This window comes from Vigna umbellata, chromosome 6, assembly GCF_029865625.1.
Source record: "Vigna umbellata cultivar VRB3 chromosome 6, Vumbellata_1.0, whole genome shotgun sequence".
In the NCBI taxonomy this organism is placed as follows: domain Eukaryota; kingdom Viridiplantae; phylum Streptophyta; class Magnoliopsida; order Fabales; family Fabaceae; genus Vigna; species Vigna umbellata.
In genome coordinates this window covers 10,736,264-10,758,039 of record NC_142170.1, presented here as the reverse complement: position 1 = coordinate 10,758,039, position 21,776 = coordinate 10,736,264, and the positions used below count along the sequence as shown (strand labels likewise).

The window sequence follows — 21,776 nt, the reverse complement described above, 5'->3', positions numbered from 1 at the left end:
CACGTATTTCATGTATAGTTGTATTTCAAATAATATAACAAAAAATATTTTTTAAACAATTTGAGTTTTTATTTAAAATTTTATTCTGAGAAAGGGTTTCCTTTGTGCCATAAAGTTGACAGTCAAATACAAAAACATGTATTAAAATACACATATCTTTATGTTTTTTTTACACACACACTTGAAACATACAATATTAAACTATTTTTGAGAGTTTTTTTTAATTAAAAAAGTTTATATTTTTAATTGGAAAAACTCTTAAAATACTTTTAATTTAGATGCAAACAAATTTATATTAAATATTAAATATTAATACTAAATACAGTACAAAAATGAACTTTTCTTCTTGTGAATTATAGGACATGAATACTTTTTTACTTTTATATTCAAACTTTACTTAACTTAATTTGATATTTTTAAGACAACTGTATAATATTTGTTCACAAATTTAAATACTATAATTTTTTTCATTTTTTTTATATTTAAATTTAAAATTAAAATAAAATATCTTGAGGCAATAACAAAAAAAATGTGATAAATAAAGTGTGAATTAGGGTGTAATTAATACGAGCATAATAAAATGAGATAATAGATATGGCGGGAATGCAAGACAAATAATGCCAAAATAATAACAGAGTCCTTCATTATTCACGGTCACTCAGTTCTGGCGCGTCTTTTGGAGTTTAGAACTGTGTATTTTTTCTCCATTTCTTTTTTCTATCAAATTTTCAAACTCTTTATTGCGAAATCAAGAACCTAGGGTTAGGGTTTAGGGTTCGGATGGGAAGTAAGGTCAGCGACCACCACCTGTCCACCGTGAGATCCATCGTGGGTTCAGAATTCTCCGACATGGAAATCATCAGAGCCCTCCACATGGCCAAAAACGACGTCAATGCGGCCATCAACATCATCTTGGACACTCACACCGCCCCAAGATTCAATCCCACCCGCCTCAATAATCAACTTTCAGTCTCTCCTCCAAAACCCTCCCCTTCCACTCCTATCGTCACCAAGCCTAGCTTCAGTGAACAACGCATTGATAATAACAGTGATGATTGGTGGTTGGTGAATTGCGGTGAAATGACGGGTTTGTCCACGTGTAAAGGGAGGAGTATAAATTTCGGTGAGACTGTGATTTTCAAGTTTCCGACAAAGAAATTATCCTCCCCCTCTACAGGAAAGGGGTTTGGAAGGGCTGCGGCGTGTTCGGAGATAGTTCGGTTTTCTACTGAACAAGCTGGGGAGGTTGTGTTGTGTAGGAGGTGGTGGAGTTTGATCATATTAATCTGTGCTGTTGTTTTTATTAACTGTTTTTTTTTTGGTTTTGGCAGATTGGTAGAATACCAAAGGAATGGGCTCGGTGTCTTTTGCCTCTCGTGCGAGATCATAAGGTTAGGATTGAGGGGAACTGTAAATTTGCTCCTCAAGTTTTGGGCATCATGGACTCTATTATTTTGTCAGTAAGGTATGTAATCTTCAATGTGAAATTCCAGGTCACAGATTACAACTTATTTTGTCACCACTTTGTAGGAAGGTTTAGATAAACCTATTTACTACATAGTGAAATGAGTTTTTGATAAGCTATAATTAGTATGCAAGATAAAAATTAAATTTTGAAGAAATTAATGAGGCAACTTTAAGTTCACTCTATTACCAGAAAGCTTATTTCATTGTTTCCTTATATTTTTTATTTTCTGGAGGAGTGTTTATGACAAAGTTTATTTCTAAACCTTATGTTTGCTGTTAATGTTTTTGATGGTGAGAACTGACTTCTGCCTTCTTCTGGGATCTTTTTCAGTGTATTTATCAATAGTTCAATGTTTGCAAAGCATCACCAGGTTTCTCTCAAGGATGCTGCCAACTCGACGGATGAATCCGTGTTTCATCCGCTGCCAACACTGTTTCGGTTGCTGGGTTTAAACCCTTTTAAAGAGGTGATTGTTGGTCCTGTGTTTCTGTTTCCCGTTAACGTCTTTTATAACATTGGTATATTTGGTTGAAAGGTGTGATATTTTCTTAATGCCTGCAGAGTTAGCTTGTATTGTTGGATAAGGTAACTATCAAGTAACTCTGAAGAATTGTACTCAAATATTGACTTCCATTACTTGATTTTTAGGCAGAGTTAACTCCAGGTGATTTCTATTCCAACAAGCGTCCTCTCAGTGAAAAGGTACAAAACTACATAAATAATTGGTTTGTGACTATTTCTGCAGCCATTTTTGCATGGTACCTTTCTTTAACTAGATATATTCTCTCCAGGTAACATTACCACGTGCCAAGTTTGAGCATCCTTCTCAAAATGGCAATGAAAACGACAATGAGGAATCTATTTCTGAAATTGAGGTTGAGAATATTGTTGGTGTTGGATCAAGTGAAGAGTTAGAGGTGCTATATTCTTAGAATAACATGAACTGTTTTACTTATGCATATAAATGGTGCAATAATATGTAACCATTTAGTGTTGTTCAGGAAATGGACCCCCCTGCTAATCTTCAGTGCAATCTACGACCTTATCAAAAGCAGGCACTTTATTGGATGATCCAGATGGAGAAGGGAAAATGCATGGATGAGACTGCAACAACCCTCCATCCATGTTGGGAGGCATATCACCTTGCTGACAAGTATGCCAGTGGTTATTTAATATCATGGTTTGAAATTCTGTTTTCATTGTGGGTACCAAATTATGGACATGCATTAGATGAGTCCACAATCGCGGTTGTGGATCACAATTTAAAATCGTGTTTAATGTGCACATAGAAAAATCAATGAGTGGTTTTGATGAAGTATTTGTTCTTGTACTTGTTAGGAGGGAGCTTATCATTTACTTGAATGCATTTTCTGGTGAAGCTACAATAGAATTTCCTAGCACCCTTCAAATGGCCAGAGGAGGAGTATGTTTCTTCAGGAATTAACCCTGAAAATTTTCTTGCTTTCACATTGTTCAACGTTTGTGATGTCTTATTTTGTTGTGAATTTGAAGATTTTGGCAGATGCTATGGGGCTTGGAAAGACCATCATGACCATATCCCTTCTAGTTGCCCATTCAGGAAAGGGTGAATCAGTAGGCAATCAACCCATAGCCAAGTCCTTTACTGAAGTTGGTGAAGTTAGTGATAATGTGCACACTTTTTCAAACATACCCAAGAAAGCAACCAAATTTTCGGGTTTTGATAAGCCAACAAAGCAAATGAACTCTCTAACAAGTGGTGGCAACTTGATAATATGTCCGATGACTCTTCTTGGGCAATGGAAGGTATTAGTGTTGTCTATAATATGAAGCTCTGTTGTTGCTTTTCTCCACTTCAAAGTAATTTCACGTTATATTCAGATGTGGGATGTATAGAGTAAGTCAAATGCTTTCCATTTTTGAACATATTTCAATTTATCCAGGCTGAGATTGAAACTCACGTGCACCATGGATCTCTGTCTCTATATGTTCACTACGGACAAAGTAGGCCAAAAGATGCAAAAAGTCTCGCTCAGAATGATGTTGTAATTACTACATATGGAATTTTGGCCTCTGAATTTTCCAGTGAGGTAGTTGAAACCTGTATACTATCTCTGATGCGCCTATTTACTTCATCTCTCGAGACTTTTCAACTAGTGAATATCTGTCCTATGTACAGAATGCAGATGATAATGGTGGACTCTTCTCAATTCGGTGGTTTAGAGTTGTTCTTGATGAAGCACATACCATAAAATCTTCTAAGAGCCAAGTTTCTGTTGCAGCTGCTGCTCTAATTGCTGACAGACGTTGGTGTCTAACAGGCACCCCAATTCAGGTGCATTATAATGGAGTCTTTCTCTATCTTACGGCTGACTAATTTATTTTTTGTATATGTGAATTAATTAACTAATTAAATTACCCTGAATAAACATTTTTATACTGATCCTAAATTATGTGATGCATCAACTTGATATGTCATAAACCTTTAATTGGCACCAAGGCCGCTTCATATGGTTAAACTTATAAAATCTTTATTTAGCTTTGACTATGTCTTGCAGTTTCCATCTTTGGGTTGTATAATTAGATTCTACCCATGTCATTGTAGTTTCCTGGTTGATGAGAGGGTTTGCTCATTTGTGCTGAGATGTGGAGCTGGAAATTCTAAAATCTTTGTGACATCTTAGTACCATCATTATTAATGTTTTTATTATAGCGCTGTTTGTTGGAATTGTGTTTAAACAGTATAACCCTTGGTCTGGAGTATACATACCTGACAATGCTGTCAAACCCTTAGTTTTCGGAATACTTTATTCTTTTTTCAATTCCAAATGATTTGGGTATGAAAAACTTTTTCAGTAAAGCTAAAACATCAATTTTGGGATTTCTTTTCCAAATGAGTCTCTACTTCAAAGTTTTCATCTGACCTGCTGCCTATGTGTTTGTATTGGCTTATTTTGGAGTAGTCCAGAGTCTCATGACAGATGTAGTTTTTATGGTTCCTGACATGAGCCCTTTTTAATATACAGAACAGCCTTGAGGATATTTACAGTCTTCTGCGGTTTCTGAGAATAGAGCCATGGGGTCATTGGGCCTGGTAAATTCTTTTTTTTTTGTCTTTATTATGTCCAATGTTCTGTACTTTTCTCCTCTTTTCTCTTCATGATTAGGCTTTTTGAACTGTTTATTTATTCTTTTATCTCTGAAGGCCATCTTTTGATTTTGGATAGTGCCAGATTTAGATTTTTTTTTTTGTGGGGGGAGGTTAAATATTGTTTAAATTGAAGTTTTGATTCAAATTTGGAAGTTTTAGAATATTATACGTTCTAGAAGTTGGACTGATTTCTTTCAAGGATTGAAAAAATAACAATGGTATCAAGACTTGTACATGCAGTTTATGATTCTTTTATTATAAATCTTGTGTAAGCTTAAGACAAGTGGTCTGATTGACCATCCTTTTTGACTTAGCCTTTCAAACTTGTGTTGGTTGATTACAATGGCATCTATGGACGAAACATTTCACACCTTGAAAGTAATGTTTCTTTGTCTAAATTTGTGTAATTAACTGGAGTTCGAAGTATGAGCCAAGTTGGATGTCACGATTGTTAACATAGTCATCTTGTTAGGAAGTGAAAACTTTATGAAAGGAGGAAAAAGAAGAGTACCGAATGGTAAGGGACCGAACGGTGGGAGGAAGGAGTGAAGGACCGAACGGTATCTACATTAATACCGAACGGTGGGAGGAAGGAGTGAAGGATCGAACAGTATCTACACTAATACCGAACTGTGGGAGGAAGGAGTGAAGGACCAAACGGTATCTACACTAATACCGAACGATAGGAGGAATATAAAGAGCGGGAAAGTTGGTTAGGGGTAGAGAGAAAGTATAAATAAACATTCCCCATTTCTGTTGGGGTAGTCAGTCATTTTCTTACGTTTTGTAAACAGGTCTTGGACCTTGTTGAGGGGGATTAGGCTCCCAAGATGTCATTGTTTTCGTTTTACAGTTACAGTGAATACATACGATTACAAAATTTATACACATTTCTTTTGTTTTCTCTTGTTATTGGCGTTGGCGTGAGTGGGTGTTGCGAGAAGAGTTAGGTCTCTTATGCAGAAACTTAACACATCTAAGGCAAATAATTTATAGTGGGAAAACATTTTATTAGAAGTTATCACTTTCACTACTCTGTTTATTATCTTGATTGTTCAATCTTTTCAAGTGGGTAAGTGGCTGAACTACTGGACTGTCTGGAAATTTGCTTTATATGACTATCCAGGTGGAACAAACTTATTCAGAAACCATTTGAGGGTGGTGATGAAAGAGGGCTCAAGTTAGTTCAATCAATTTTGAAGCCAATTATGTTGAGGAGAACTAAACACAGTACAGATCGAGAGGGCAAGTCAGTGATCTAGTTAAAGACCTTTGCTATTTTAACATGTAGTTTATTCTATTAACTTATCATTTTTTGCAGGCCCATTTTAGTTCTGCCTCCAGCTGATATGCAGGTAATTTACTGTGAACAGACAGAAGCTGAAAAGGACTTTTATGGAGCTCTATTCAAAAGATCTAAGGTATTCTGAATTTCTAATTTAATATTTTTACCTTATTATTTGGCATTGAAACAAGTCACACTGATCCAACCTGTTGATGAAATTTATGCAGGTAAAGTTTGATCAGTTTGTTGAGCAAGGACGTGTTCTTCATAATTACGCTTCAATATTGGAGTTACTTCTACGTCTTCGGCAATGTTGTGATCATCCATTTCTTGTAATGAGGTAATTTTGCTGCCAGCACCAGTTATTGTTATTGTAAGCATCTTGTCTGATTAATTAATTTCTAAGGACGTGTTGTGCTAACAATTAATCTGTTCAAATTTTTTAAAATGTTTTGGTCAACTCCATACCGTTCATAAGCTAATATAAAGAGTTTATTGTTCAGGTTTGTTTAGTTTTCAAACTGATCTTTGAAATACTATATTCTAGTTATAGTTTCCAAGTTGAATTTGAGAATAGTAAAACTTTAGCACACTAAACAAAATGTTCATAACAATAATACAATAATGGCATGCTGGATGATGGTAGCGTTGTGGAGGCTGAAAAGTGAAAGCAAAAATGATATCTAGGAAGTCCTTTTATATAATTGACGTAGCATGGACACATGTTCTGAAAGTAAAATAAATGTCCAAATGGCTGAATACGTGAAAGCTATGACATATAGTTTTGTAGTAGAGGTGTGAAAATCATGTTAGGAACTGTAAAGGAAACACTGTAGTAATTGTCAAATTTTCGTTATGACTTTGCATGCTGAAACTGAAGAATATTTAGGAGGGTTTATATTTTTTTCCTGTACTATATTTGGAGGTAGTGAGGAAAGTTTTTTTAGGGTGGAATACGTTGGTTCATAATAGGATTGGAACCATGTGGTCTGTTTTTATGAGTCATCCTGTTTGGTGGCCCCTGAATATTTGCATTATTCAATTGTCTAAAGCATGATAGTTGAATCGAGATACAAACTAAGTATCAGCTTATGTTTTGAAGCGTGAATCGTTATGTTTTGAAGAGTGAATCATTTCGTATCTTGAATCACAAGATTCATAAACCTTAAAAAATGTAACATATACCATCAATAACAAAACCTCAGTAAAAAAGAGTGGTTGTATATATCTGTATTTACTACCCAATTTCAGCAACAAAGTTATAAAAAAAAACAGTGTGGTTGCTACATAAGATTCCTATAACTATGGATATATGCTAGTGAACAAACTTTGCATTATAGCTATCCAAAAAATAAGTGTTGTTGCTGCTGCTACTGCATAATTACCGCAGACCATGGTTGTTGCTTATACACACTAAACAACCACAAACAAAAAAGATTCTATCCTAATCATTCATATTTCATCCTTTTCCTCTCCAAGATCTACATCACTCATGTTATCTTCATTTTCTATTGAAAGTTCTTCTCCTTCTTCAATGTCTTCAACTTCTTACTCATTTCGTACTATGTTCCACTTTTATCGGTCTTGGCATTTAAGTTTCTAGGACATACATTAGAAAAAGAAAAACAAATAAATGTTAGTTCTAGTTTGTTGAACTTTGAAGTTATAAATTCTAAAAATTCTAAATAGAAATATTTACCTCTATTCCTTTTTTTTATTGGAGCTCCCTCTTCATAAAAACACTCATGTACATCCGTCCATGAGGAATCAATGAACAAACAAGGATTTTATTTTATACTGATCCATTCATCATCCAATTAAATATCCCACAAACATATGGGATAATAAGTTTCACCCTTCTCTTCTCTACTATTTTGTCTCATCTCAAGTTGAAGATTGTACTTCACATACTCTAGCATTTAATCTTTGTTGTTCCAATCTATTTCTTCTCTTGCATTTGGTCAAATGTGCTCCAATTCCTTTCAAGCTCCGTCGCACTACATGTGAGGCTCAAAATTTTCATGGCTACCTTTTTGTAACTCTTTACCTTCTCCATAGTTTCCCCACCAAAGAGCTATCAAAACAAACAAGTACTAAATTATTATGTAATTATAAATTTATAAACCAAATAAGAATGGTAATGAGAGTAATTTAGTTATCAGGTTGTTTGTTATTTCTAGTATCTATTGCCATGTCCATTCCAAAAAACCCCTTATATTCCTTGAACTTTTCAAGTTGTTGATCAATTGTAACTCTTGTTCTTGTATCCAAAACTATTCATTGAAATGTTTCAGTAAAACAATGGCACCTCACTATCTGGATTGAAATCTTTGTCATAGTGATTTCTAACACAATAAAAACTAAGTCAATGAAAACAAAGAATAGGACAAATTTAGATTTAAGGATTGAGATAATAGGGTGCTGCATGGAGAAGCCCATGTAGTTGTAAGTTCCACCTAGTTTTGTATTGCACAGGGGATGAATTGTATTGTATTGTACATATTGTATCGTGAATCTGTTAGGAATCTGGGTTAGAAGCCTAATACGCTCACTCTCTAACACACTCCAAGAGTCACAACACAAGAATGAGTAAAGAAACATACGGTATTGACAGCAAATGAACCAAGAATACAATCCAGAATCCGGGAGCTTAACCTCCCTCACCAGGTTCAAAACCGGTCTATACAATGCAAGTAGTAACTAACTAACTGAAACTACAAAAGAGGTCCTTTATATAGACCCTTTCCCGCCCCCTTAACTGCTCAACAACTAAGTACTCTTCCTGATTTTTCTACTCTCTTTCTCCTTTCATAAACCCTCCACGTCCTAACAGAATCTTACGATACTTAGTGCAATGCTCTAAAGTATTTGGAAAATGTTATTTCATTTGTAGATTTATTGCACATTTTTTCTTCAATTCCAATATGTATGTATGTGTATAAAGTGTTTGTACTAGTTTGATGTCTTTGATTGCAACATGACATGCCGTAGGATGATTATCTTACCATTGCTTGATGTTTGTTGGGAAGCTTGTGATTGGAAAACACTCCTGTGATTATGTTTTCTTTGACCCTTGTATTATAAAGTTGTTTAATCCTTAGAAGTTAGCTTATTGTCATTTTACGAATTGATTTGTTTAGTCGAGGTGATACTCAAGATTTCGCGGATCTAAACAAACTAGCTAAACGCTTCCTTAGAGGAACATATAATGCTTCGGATGGTGAAGTAAAAGAGGCACCTTCACGGGCTTATGTTCAAGAAGTCGTGGAGGAGCTACGTAAAGGGGAGCAAGGAGAATGTCCAATATGCCTTGAAGCATTTGAAGATGCAGTGTTGACCCCTTGCGCTCACCGCTTATGCAGGGAATGCCTCTTGGCAAGTTTGCGAAATGCTACTTCTGGCCCATGTCCTGTTTGTAGGTATTGTCAAGCTGTTCTATTAGAATTTTGGATATCTTCTTAACTTTTGAATGAAGGAAGTTCAATATTGTCTTTATTGCAGTATTTTTCTGATGAATGTTGGTCATGGTACATATTTTATGATTTACAGGAAAGCAGTCAACAGGCAGGATCTAATCACTGCCCCTACTGAGAATCGGTTTCAGGTGGATATTGAGAAGAACTGGGTAGAGTCATGCAAGGTAACTGCTCTTTTGAATGAACTTGAAAATCTTCGCTCATCAGGCACCAAAAGCATTGTTTTCAGCCAGTGGACTGCTTTTCTGGACCTCTTGCAGATCCCCTTCGTTCGGTAAGATTTTTATTGCTGGTTGAATATTATCATATTCTTGGGAATATGCTTTCCTGTGGGACAGAAACTCAGTTAATTCTATGTTGTGTTGTAATATTATCGTCCTTTCTAAGTTGATGTCAGCTTTGACGATTGCTACGAGCACAGTTACCTTTCTATTCGTTTAATAAATTTTTGCGATGAAAATACCAAGGAGGTTTCTTTCTTTGTGAATTCTCTCATCTACAGGAATAACATTTCATTTGTTCGTCTTGATGGAACTCTGAATCTGCAGCAGCGGGAGAAAGTAATCAAGCAATTTTCAGAGGACAGCACGACTCTGGTCCTGAGCTTCTTCCTCTCAATTTTTTTTACCTTGACATTGTAGAGAGACTGGGTCAATGCATTGACTATTTATGACCATCAGTACCTATTTCTTGCATGCATCAGGTGTTGTTAATGTCACTAAAAGCTGGTGGAGTGGGTATAAATCTAACTGCAGCTTCTAATGCTTTTGTCATGGTATGCACAAACTTTTTCTTAGCCAAATCACTCGTGGATAGTGTAATAAATTTGGATTTGGACCGCATGATGTGAGCTTTTGATTAAATTGGCTGTGAACATCCTTGACAAAATTATTATTACCAGCATTTAATGCACATGTAAAAATTAAAATAGTGACCAAAACTGGTGATATTTAGTGAGTGTATATTATATGTTGTCCGTATATTATTAAAATTAAAATAACCACTATCCATTACCCTTACAACTTACCTAACATGTATTTTTGTTGCTTTACACAGAATTTTAAAATTTTAGGAGCACAACACATGACATTTTCTTTAGTTATCATTTAGGATAAATTACTCACAGCAAACTATTTGCATCACATTATCATTTAAATATTTAAGATTTAAAAATCATGTTTAGCGTGACATTAAGTTTAAATTATTGTAGCCATTACCTTTACTAGTTTCTGTACAAGTGTATGACATTTTTTTGCATTCTACTTTAGTTAATTATTTTTGTATGTTGAAGACGGAAATTTAATCTATTTTCGTATGAGCAAATAATTTCATCTATATAGAATTCTGAAAGTTTTATCCGAATGTTTTATGGATAACCAATCCAGTGGATAAATAGTGACATTATTATTGTTGCCATCTGGAAAGTATTTTTGTTTTCCAGTTTTATGAATTATAGATAATTTCTTCGCTTTGGACAGGACCCATGGTGGAATCCAGCTGTTGAGGAACAAGCTGTTATGCGTATTCATCGCATTGGACAAACAAAGAAGGTGGCCATTAAACGGTTTATTGTGAAGGTATGCTTAATATCCCGATTTGGAAAAGCTTGCTTATTTCATGGCTGTATTATTATATACTTTTACCAGGCCCGTTAATTTTGTGAATTTTTACCATGGTGTCAAGTATTAACTTATTTTTGACTTGAATGTGGCATTTGTTTTGCATTTAACATTGCAGGGGACCGTCGAGGAGAGAATGGAAGCAGTACAAGCACGTAAACAACGAATGATTTCTGGTGCCTTGACTGATCAAGAGGTTCGAAGTGCGCGCATTGAGGAGTTAAAGATGCTTTTTACTTAGACTAACGAGCAGTGCAAATATCTTTGCTTGCTTAGGTGCATCGGCACTTTCACAATATTTTATCCCTCTGGTCTTCTTTTGTTCTCAAGAGTTGGTGACTGCAAGGCGCATGTGACTTGTAACATGAAGATGCATCTTTGGCTCGCAATTTCCATACCCAGATCAAGATTGGTGGATATCTTGATCAACGCCATTGTTGCAACTGGGTACATATGCTGTTGTTATGAACGAGTGGAAAGGGAGGAAATAGAGGGGCTTATTTCCCTTTTGTTTGATATTTTAAGTTGAAAAATAAGGGAAACCCCCCCTTTATGTTTGGACTTGGGTAGATTCTAAAATTAAATTTGTAATATATTTCTTACTTTGTCAATCTAATTTCATGTCCAGTGTTATGTAAATAATTTAACAATTTTGTAATTGAAAATGAATCGATCCCAATTTGGAAGGAAATAATTCTTGAGCAATTACTTATTCATAAGCTTGTCTGTGTGTTTCTCTGGTTTCCTTTCTTGCCCTCCAAGTTATTTCGTGTGGATCATGATTGCTAGTACGATTTTACTGAATCGAATATTAAAAAATAAAAAACAAAATTTAGAAGTAAAAAGGAATTTGAAATTAAAGCAGGCAATGAGACTGTTACGATTTTACTGAATCAAGTATTAAAAAATAAAAAATAAAATTTAAAAGCGATTAAGGAATTTAAAATTAAAGCAGGCAATAAAACTGTTAGAAATAGCCAACCTCAAACCTCGTACATGGTTTGGAAAAATTACGAAAAAATAGACATTGATCTGGTGACGATCTGAATCTCTTAATAAATTGACAGATTTTTCATTTACAATTGATCCCAATACATAAGAAAAAATAAGGTTAATGGACATGAAGATCCTAAACATTGTTTGCATGGTTAGGATTTTTCTCTGCCATTTCCTTGGTGAAAACAAAAATCAGTAGTTTAATTAGCAATCGTCCATGCTGCCTGACTAGTATTTAGAAAATAAAACTTAGGAATATTATAATTATGTTGATATTAAAAAACACTTGTAACTGCTAATATACCATTAACCTGTTGAATACCATCTTCCACTGCCTCTTTAAGTTCTTTAAGTAGAGATCAATTTAGATATTTTTTTCAAAAATTATACTTTGACACCATATAAAACAAAATACATTTATTTTACAACCTATTCTAACAATATAATAATATAAATTAATGATTTATATTAAAATATAAAAGAAACATAATTCAAATATTAATGTATTGAATTGTCAAATAGTTGTATTTTTATCAAGTGATGTCATTCTATATCCCATTGAAAAGTCTCGTGCAGAAACAAAAACCTCTTGTAACAGTTATTCAGAGGTTGGTTGTAACCGTTTTTTTGTCTTATTTTCTAACATGACATTTAACTTAATTAATTTCTTAGTTAAAACTAAATACAGAAGCGTTAAAATTTAATCTAAAGCTGTTGTAAAAGTTAGTTATAATGGCGCGAAGCAACTATCACACTCAAACGTATCCGATTATATTCCTTCGTTTTTCACTGGTAATAACATCACTCTATGGCTATAAATATATGAAAGCTTCGCTATATTCTGAAGCTTTGTAGTTCTCACCGTCACAATTTCATCGGTTTCTTTGTGCATTTGTAACATGGCAGGGAGAGATAATTCCAAAAACAAAATCCCAGCATTGTCTTCAGATGTAAAAATGAAGAAGAGGGGTAGGCCTCCAGGGTCGAAGTCAAATCGAGGTCGAGGACGTTCTCCTTCTCCTAGCCCTTCCGGATTTCGAGGATGTTCTCCTTCTCCTGGCCCTTCCGGATTTCGAGGATGTTCTCCTTCTCCTAGCCCTTCCGGAGTTCCACCAAATACAGTTTCTAACGTTGGTAACATGAATTTACTTTGTATATATATGCATCTTTTATATATATAATTGTTCAAGATTTGAGTTATCATACTGTGAAAAGGGTCTTGCAAGAATTGTATGCAGATTAATAGATGGAATACAATTTAATAAGTAAGTGATCAGTGTTCTTGTTACAAGTTTTTCAGATTTGGTTTTTTGGGTAAGTTGATTGGTTGCAAATATTCGTGATTAAGAAAAGATAAAACAGGCATTACATCTTAGATTCTTTATGTTATTTGTTCAAGAATTGCGTTTTCTTCTTGTTAAACTCTATCGAGCCCAACATCAATGTTTCAACGATGAGCAGTGAAAAAGGTCTTGCAAGAATTGCTGGCAAATTCATAGGGATGTATTTGAAAGAATACAGAGAAGGTCAATTTGATAAGTAAAACATTTTTATTGAATGATTTAAAGCAGTAACCTACCGAAGAAGTAAAATCTTGTAATCTGTAATAAGTTTTTCTACCCAGTTGATTGGATGTTTTTAAGTGACACATTCTTCTTTGGTTGCTAATGTTCATAATCAAGAAAAAGGCACAAGGTGGTATGAACCGTGAATAATTCAACCTCTGATATAGACAATAGTTTTATGTCGCTGTATATGAAATAAATCATAGTTTTTAATCACCACTACGAGATCACACTGTTGTTTATTTGCTTGGTATTTTGAATCTGACCACGGTCTGTGATTTTTCAAAACTTGATTTGCTTGGTGGTGGACATGCAAACAGAGACTGGAACAGACTTAGTCGCTTACCCGATCACTGTGAATATTGGGGAGGTAAAATCAAACAATTTTTGGGTTTATATTTACAGTTTTTTTCCATATGTTTCATGCCTATTTGTTAAGAAGCACTCCATGTGATTGAACATATACTTGAATAACTTTCAGATATAACATTGAGTTGGTTTTAGACAGTTAGGATCTACCTAGATTAGCTAAATCATATATAGCATGGCTTTAAGATAAGATAACACGACCAACATCATACTATGTTACATTACATGTTTCTGTAGTATTTAAAATCCTTAATTAGAAATTTATTGTGCTTTTTCTTATCAAGCAGGACTTGGTAGACAAGGTATCAAGAATTGCTAAAAGATCCTCTCAAACCGTTTGCATACTTTCTGCTGTGGGTTCCATATCGAGCGTTGTCTTTCGCAAGCCCGGTCTTCCAAGTACTGATACTGTGACGTGGGAGGTATAAACAATTACATGTGTTAGTTTCTTCTTTTCTTGTGTTTCTTCGTTTATTATTTTTTGTGTGCGTGTTATATACATACACAAAATAGAAAGATGAAATGGGCGTTTCATCTTTGTATGATGTACATGCAGGGTTGCTTTGATATTTTGTCACTATCTGGAAACTATTCCTTTGTCCCTGGTCAGGAGAATGGGCATGGAGGACATAACTACTGTAACCTTACAATATCTGATTGTCGTGGAACAGTTTTTGGAGGTTCTGTTGTGGGACCAATGATTGTGGCTTCCCCTGTTTATGTAAGAAGGTTTTTACATATTTATCATTATGGTTAATTCAATTATATATTGATCAGATCTTTGATATATATATATATATATATAGAACACATATATTATGTGGCAGATAAGTGTTTTTCTTTCTAAAACAAAAAAGAAATCTAAAAAATTTTAAGCTATAACCATTGTTGTGCAATTTTAAAATCACTTTATAAAATGTCCTTCACTGGTTCAACTTCGTGCTTGTCTCTTCCTGCATATTTTTTGGTGCACTCGTAGAGAAAATGATCAAACTAACTCTGAACCTCTCTTGGTCTATTAGCTTACGCTTGGCACTTTCAAGCTAGGGAGTGCGGGAAAAACGACAGTACCCGCATTTGCTACTGCTCCAGTAACATCTGGACCTCTTCTCATTCCTAAAACAGAGTATCAAGAATTAGAGAGTCTCACTACTCCTAAAACAGCTGATAAAACTTCAGAGTGTGACATTACTCCTAAAACAGCTGATAAAACTTCAGAGAGTGTCACTACTCCTAAAACAACTGATAAACCAACAGAAAATGTTACTTCTACCTCGAGAGACGGCGAAGATCCAAATGGAGAAGGCGAAAAACAGAGTGTCACTCCTAAAATAACTGATAAACCACAGGAGGAACTCAGTTCTGAAACAGTTGATAAACCACCTGAGAATGTCACTCCTTCAACATCTGATAAACCACCTGAGGATGTCACTCCTGCAATATCCGATAAACCACCTGAGGATGTCACTCCTGCAACATCTGATAAACCACCTCAGGATGTCACTCCTGCAACATCTGATATACCGTCCTGAGAATGTCGTTGCTTCAACATCTGATACATCATTACCTGTTTTGATGTGCTGCTTCGATAAAGCATCAGACGATGTTCCAATGCATCGCAACTATAGCGGTGACATGGATTGCAGATAATGCAAACTATTTCAGGCTAAAGAATCTAGGGGGCCGCTGTATAGGTGAAATACTTTTTTTTTAGTTTTCTTAGGAGGAGATCTTAGCTAGCTGATAAGAAGCTTTTTTTAGGGAGTCACTGCTCTGCCTTTTTAGACAGGGGAGTTATAACCTTTACCATTTTGTTGTCTTTTGCTCCTGCAGACAATGCTGTAGTGGATGAAACGTGTACATTTGTCAATGACAGTCTCACGGCTCCTCTTACAATAATATTCATTTTCAGAAAAAAAAAATTGCAATCATATTGATTACCCTTTTTAAGATTTAAATTAATTATTCATCTTAAAAACAACTTGATTATTGTTTGCAAGTTGGATAAAAATAGTAAATTTATTTTTGTCAAGAAGGCAAATGTCACTCATTTAAGAGAGAGAAAAAATACAGGTTTTATTTTGCAAAACATGAACACTGTAACTTACATTTAATCAAAACGGCCTTTTCACTGCATATTTGCTTAATAATCTTCTCACCATAATGTGATTGACTTTACTTGTGTTCATAACGTAGACCAATGTGATCATTATATAAATTTTTCCATTAGGGAACTATCTGCCTAACAGCTGCAACTGCTGATAAAACTCCCAATCAGAGAAAACAACAGCAACATTCAACCAGAAAATGGGGCTTTGCTTGGATGGCTTAACTATCACACTGAAGAAAACCACTGACAAAATGAAATCAAGTTCAATAAAGCCAAATGCTCCTTAAAGCGATTTTACGTCCCCCAAAAGGGAACCATTGATGCTATAGTAGTCGCATATCTTGGAATTACATTGTGATCATTATATATATATATATATATATATATATATATATATATATATATATATATATATATATATATATATATATATATATATATATATATATATATAAGTTTTGTTTTTTTTTTCATTTTAACTCTGGCCACTTTAAAAATCATATGTACCATGATTTCCAGTCGATTGTCAATGGATAAAGAATTATACTCTTGAAGTTAAAAGAAATACGTTTTATAATATGTAAATATACTTATATTGTTGCAAATTTGTATTTGTATATCTATATTTATCATGGATGTTAAATAAATATATACAAAACTATTTATCAAATCTACGTACTATTGTCTCTCAAAAAGAATATTTGTAATTTTGTGAATTTTCACTCATCATTTAAGCAATTAAACTAGTTAGGTTAATGACCGAAAAATCATTATATAATTGTTTTATATCATTCTTGACCTTTTCGTAGTCATTATATTCATATATTTTTTTCGGAAAAAATCTTGGGCTTAAATTTTGTGTATATATAAAATTCTCACAATAAAATTTTTCACCATGTTATGAATGTTCTTAAATAAGACTATCTTTTGTAAACAAAGAAGTGCATGTGATATGGAAAAAGAAATCACTACATTAATAAAATGGCTTTTGTATGATGTATAAAATGAAGTTTATTAATTTCTACACTATAATTTGTTTATATATAATTGCACATAATAGTGTGACCGTGCCACCAAATGATTTAGAACCCAAAGAAAAATGAATAAGAATTATTTTTTACTGCAAAATGAGAAATAGTTATAAATTGGAAAGTTTAGTAGAAACGAAACGGAAGCTGAAGAAACGCGTGTCCCTCTAAATCCTTTGTTATAGTGCTTGAGGTTTCAAATCAACGTGACGTTCCCAGAAACCCCAAAGAAACGCGCAGTTTCGTTTCGTCACCACGTTTTCCTTTCCCTATTTCCCTGCTAAAAGGTAAATTATTCCCCTCTTTTTAACTATGTCATTTTGATTCCAATTTTAATCTTTTCACAGTAATTGTGCATGATACATGGATTATAGTAATTTCTGACATAACCGTAGAATTTCAGTGCCAGTGTTCTTATTAACGTTGTCACTTGTGCTATGTGGTCTGCTCTGTATCCCAACATTTTTCAAAATAATGGGGTTAGGATTTATGTGGATAAATGATTATCGTGCCCAATGTTCACTACTTTGATCTTTTTTCTTCTGATGTTGATATTTCTACTTGAATTCCAAGTACATGTTGATATTTCTGATGGTGCTGCAAGGGATGAAGGGAATAATAATAAAACTACATATCAGAGCTTGCTGTTACTGGGAATGAAGGAATGGATTTGTCCTTGACTTGAGATTGTGATAGTTGAGAAGAATAACAAAGTTCATATTCATTGCCATCAAGGTTACAGCTATAATGCTGCTTCAAGCAGCTATGTTTAGGTCTTTCTGATCAATTTTGCTGCTTCCTGTTGAAACTTGATGAATGAAATTAATGTTAAAGAGTGTTTAGAACTGGAAATGGTTTGATGGAAGAAGGGAACAAGGTGTTTATGTTTCTTTGGATAAGAAGGCACTTTGGTTTATGTTGGACTTGATAGGAAGGATCCATGATCCATCCTATGTCGAAGCTTAACGATTGAGTGTTTCTGGGAAAAATAAAATTTTAATAAAAATATAAAAATATATGGAAATTTGTGAACAAGGATGTTGACAAGCTCCAAGAGTTGGCCACTTTTGTTCTTATAATGATGTGGTGCCTGAATGTTATCTTCAAGGAAGTTGGCTTGGTACAGGAAAATTACAAATGTCTTGTGAGTGGATGAATGGGTTCATGTTACTTTTTTTTATATATAATTTTATCTTTGCACTACGCAATTTATGTGTGTATGTTGAAATTAGGACTGAGGCTTCAGAATTGATGCTACGTTTTCCCCCATGTCAATGGAAATAAGGTTACATATTCAAATTACATTGGCTAGTGATATAATTAAGAAGTTAGTCTGATTTTAACAGAGCATTCATGTGCAAATAATGGTTTAACTTCTAGGGCAAAAGCGTCAAGTAAATTGTTCTGTTGGTTTCAAGGAATACTTAGAATTTAAATCTGATGTTTTAATTGCTTGGGAATTTCATCTTGTTGAATGTTTACCCATTCATGTCATGCAGTTCCTTGGGTTGGAAGGATGTCATCAGAATCAGATAAATGGGGGTGGAAGCATGTTAGTGTGTTTGGTGGTTTTGATAAGGGAAGCGGTACAAAAAGATGGAAATGCAATCACTGCAATGTAAGATACAACGGATCTTATTCTCGTGTTAGAGCCCATCTTCTTGGTTTTTCTGGTGTTGGAGTCAAAAGCTGTCCAGCTATAGATAGGTCTTTAAAAGAATCATTTCAAATCTTAGAAGAAGAGAGGGTTGCTCGGAAAAAGAAACCAGATTCTGGCACTGGAAAGAATGGCAAGCGTGTTTGGACTTCTCGATCTAGTCTCACTCGTATCTCCAAAGAAGATGTAGACGAAATGTTAGCAAGATTCTTCTTTGCTGATGGATTGTGTGCTAACATCTTTAACTCACCTTACTTTCAGGAGATGATAAAAGCAGTTGCAGCTTTTGGCTCAGGTTATGAACCCCTGTCAATGCATGATTTGTGTGGCTCCTTTTTGAGCAAAGAGAAAGAAAGGATTGATAAATATATGACTCTTATGAAGGAATCATGGCCACATACTGGATGCACATTACTTTGTATTGGACGCTTACATGGTATGCTGGGTACTTTTCAGGTTAATATATTTGTGTCAAGTCCTAGAGGACTATCATTCTTGAAAGCTGTAATTGTGGACAATATTGATGGACCAAGCAATTCTCTTCCTGGTATCCTTGGAAACACAGTCATGGAAGTTGGGCCTACTAACGTGGTTCAGATAGTTACACGTCTAAGTCATGCCGCCGCATGTTCAGAATCCTATACATTGCCAGAGTTTCCTCATATATTCTTGTCTCCTTGCTCTTCACATTCTGTTCACATTTTAATGGAAGATATAGCCAAATTGGATTGGATAAGACCGGTTGTTTTGTGTGCTAAAGAAATTGAGAAATGTATAACCACATTTCAGAATTTCTTTCCCCGTGTCTTCACTCAAAATGTGAAAGGGAGTTCTGAGTCACTGTTTGCCAGAATTGCTCCTTCCTGTTGCATAGTCCAAAAGATACATGAACTGAAGCTAGCATTTCAGGAAGTTGTTGTGAGGGAAGAGTGGAAGCGGTGGAAGCTTAGTATTGCTCAGGATGTTGGAAGTGTAGAGGCAGCAATATTAGGGGAAGATTTCTGGAGCAGGGCTCTTGTGTTTTTGAAAATATGTGAACCTTTTATCAAATTGCTTGCTGCGCTTAATATTGATACAGACAGATGTGTCATGGGGGATGTCCATGATTGGCGTGTTCAAGCTATTGACGTGGTGAAGAGTACAGGAATAGATGCTTGCCTATTGAATCAACTAGAAAGGTTGATAGAAAACAGGTGGGATGTGCTGTTTTCTCCTCTTCATTCTGCAGGTTATATACTGAACCCCAAATACTTTGGCAGAGGCCAGTCTAAGGATAAAATCATAATGAAGGGTTGGAAAACCACTTTAGAGAGATATGAGTGTGAAAGTGCAGTAAGAAGAGTTCTAAGAGAGCAGCTCAGTTCTTACTGGCGGCTTGAAGGATCCTTGGGAGAGGAAGATGCTGTGGATTGTAGAGATAAAATGGACCCAGTTGCATGGTGGGAGAATTTTGGTTTTGAGATACCCCACTTGCAAACCTTAGCCATAAAAGTTCTGAGTCAAGTTTCAAGTGTTGCAATGTGTGAAGAGATATGGCAACATAATGGTAATCCATGCGAAGACACAACTTCCGGATTGGGGTTAGGAAAATGGGAAGACCTTGTTTATGTCCAAAACAATCTTAGAATTCAAGGTCATTATAAAAGGGATTTTGAGGCTCATCAGCAGCTTAGAGACATGGTGCTGAGCTCTCCTGCAGAATTGAAGACAAAAACTGTTCTTTGTAGTTCTGACAGATAATGGCAATTTATATTGGAATCAGACTTCATTAGTGTGTATAGACTTAGGATTTTTTTGTATTCACACAAATTCGTTGTAAATTTTTTTGTTTTAATTCAGAAAATGTATATATACGCAAAGCTTGTTCTATGCAAATTGAAAGACGGTAAAAATAAAAATAAAATGTATCGATGAGAAAGGGGCATTCCGAGAATTGAACTCGGGACCTCTCGCACCCTAAGCGAGAATCATACCACTAGACCAAATGCCCTACGTTGGGATAAGATAAAATTATTTATTTATTTTATTCTTATCAGAAACCAATCTCTCATCTGTTACCATTCCTAACAAGAAATATAAATATATATATATATATAATATTTGCTCACTTAACTTCTTTTTCACAAAAATATCTACATATATTATGATTTTAAGTTTTAAAATTAAAGATATTTAAATAATTTTTAATATTTTTTATTTTTATATTTTAAATTCAAAATAAAAATTATAAAATATTCCTATATATAAAGTATGTGTTTTTTATTAAATAAATTTTTTTTGTCAACTAAAATGTAGTATATATATATTACTTCAGTGCATTTCTTTGTTAATTTATCAACTAAAATAAGAATTGAACTTTGGATTTTATTTTTTCTCTTAGGCTTGTTGTATTTGATGTTCCAAAATCACATAAGGCCTTTAGAAATTATCAGGCAGCAACCTATATTTTTTCTCTTAACCTATATTATTTTTTCTCTTCTAACACTGAATAAGAAGTTAAGAAAAATACTAAAAATAGTATAAAATGTATTAAAAGCACACTTATTTACATTTTAATTAAATATGTTTTTCTTCTAATTTTTTAACCAATGTTCTTAAGATTATTGTAAGAAAATATTAATTTTCTTAAATACTAGTTAACACTTGTCATTTTATTAACTTTTTCCAAAAAGCAGCATTATTCTTTTTAATAGTCAAACTAAAACTGTGATTATTCTGTATAATAAATCTGTGAGTTTTTTATGATAAATATTTTAAATTACACTTAGAATATTATATTAATTAATCATTAATATAAAAATGCACTAAAAAGGTTAAAACACGTTACCTTATACTAATGAAAACACAAATTTTTTTATGATAATAAAAAATAATGAAATTATTATTATATTACAATTTTTTTGTAAATAATTTTTATTTATTTGTAGATAGTTCTGTAATTAAAAAATGGTTAGATTTAAAAAAAACTGCCAAATAAAAAATAGTTAAATTAAAAAAAATCATTAAAAAATAAATGTGTATATATGTGTGTGTGTGTGTGTGTATATATATATATATATATATATGACATAGA

At 34.0% G+C, this 21,776-nt stretch overlaps 3 protein-coding genes, 1 non-coding gene and 1 pseudogene across 4 annotated transcripts; 3 read left to right on the top strand and 2 right to left on the bottom strand.

Moving 5' to 3' along the window:
• Positions 1 to 635: 635 nt before the first annotated feature.
• Positions 636 to 11,697, top strand: RAD5 (DNA/RNA helicase protein). The gene is made up of 20 exons (XM_047312068.2): positions 636 to 1,245; positions 1,332 to 1,465; positions 1,799 to 1,934; positions 2,117 to 2,170; positions 2,260 to 2,385; positions 2,470 to 2,621; positions 2,807 to 2,891; positions 2,981 to 3,253; positions 3,391 to 3,537; positions 3,627 to 3,782; positions 4,474 to 4,541; positions 5,725 to 5,847; positions 5,920 to 6,019; positions 6,111 to 6,223; positions 9,024 to 9,302; positions 9,433 to 9,633; positions 9,862 to 9,955; positions 10,063 to 10,134; positions 10,838 to 10,936; positions 11,097 to 11,697. Exons 1-20 carry the CDS (start codon positions 781 to 783, stop codon positions 11,217 to 11,219), a joined length of 3,000 nt encoding a protein of 999 aa, XP_047168024.1. The 5' UTR covers positions 636 to 780; the 3' UTR covers positions 11,220 to 11,697.
• Positions 6,768 to 8,966, bottom strand: LOC148196784 (uncharacterized; annotated as a pseudogene).
• Positions 11,698 to 12,837: 1,140 nt separating the features above from the next.
• On the top strand, positions 12,838 to 15,814 carry LOC124836835 (uncharacterized). Its single transcript, XM_047312075.2, has 5 exons — positions 12,838 to 13,108; positions 13,860 to 13,909; positions 14,196 to 14,330; positions 14,465 to 14,629; positions 14,931 to 15,814. The coding sequence occupies exons 1-5, from the start codon at positions 12,874 to 12,876 to the stop codon at positions 15,438 to 15,440; spliced, it is 1,095 nt and encodes a 364-aa protein (XP_047168031.1). The 5' UTR covers positions 12,838 to 12,873; the 3' UTR covers positions 15,441 to 15,814.
• Positions 15,815 to 17,193: 1,379 nt separating this feature from the next.
• Positions 17,194 to 20,672, top strand: LOC124836838 (uncharacterized). The gene is made up of 2 exons (XM_047312078.2): positions 17,194 to 17,333; positions 18,546 to 20,672. The coding sequence occupies exon 2, from the start codon at positions 18,563 to 18,565 to the stop codon at positions 20,441 to 20,443; it is 1,881 nt and encodes a 626-aa protein (XP_047168034.1). The 5' UTR covers positions 17,194 to 17,333; positions 18,546 to 18,562; the 3' UTR covers positions 20,444 to 20,672.
• Positions 20,622 to 20,693, bottom strand: TRNAP-AGG (transfer RNA proline (anticodon AGG)). Its single transcript has one exon. It is a non-coding gene; the product is annotated as a tRNA-Pro (tRNA).
• Between the last annotated feature and the right edge of the window lie 1,083 nt (positions 20,694 to 21,776).

Excerpts from the sequence above, each read along its gene's own strand:
- RAD5 (XM_047312068.2), top strand. The coding sequence starts at position 781 with ATGGGAAGTAAGGTCAGCGACCACCACCTGTCCACCGTGAGATCCATC. Across the intron at positions 1,466-1,798 it reads TCTATTATTTTGTCAGTAAG|TGTATTTATCAATAGTTCAA; the intron begins GTATGTAATCTT and ends GATCTTTTTCAG. Across the intron at positions 1,935-2,116 it reads GTTTAAACCCTTTTAAAGAG|GCAGAGTTAACTCCAGGTGA; the intron begins GTGATTGTTGGT and ends CTTGATTTTTAG.
- LOC124836835 (XM_047312075.2), top strand. The coding sequence starts at position 12,874 with ATGGCAGGGAGAGATAATTCCAAAAACAAAATCCCAGCATTGTCTTCA. Across the intron at positions 13,910-14,195 it reads TCACTGTGAATATTGGGGAG|GACTTGGTAGACAAGGTATC; the intron begins GTAAAATCAAAC and ends CTTATCAAGCAG. Across the intron at positions 14,630-14,930 it reads TTGTGGCTTCCCCTGTTTAT|CTTACGCTTGGCACTTTCAA; the intron begins GTAAGAAGGTTT and ends TTGGTCTATTAG.
- LOC124836838 (XM_047312078.2), top strand. The coding sequence starts at position 18,563 with ATGTCATCAGAATCAGATAAATGGGGGTGGAAGCATGTTAGTGTGTTT.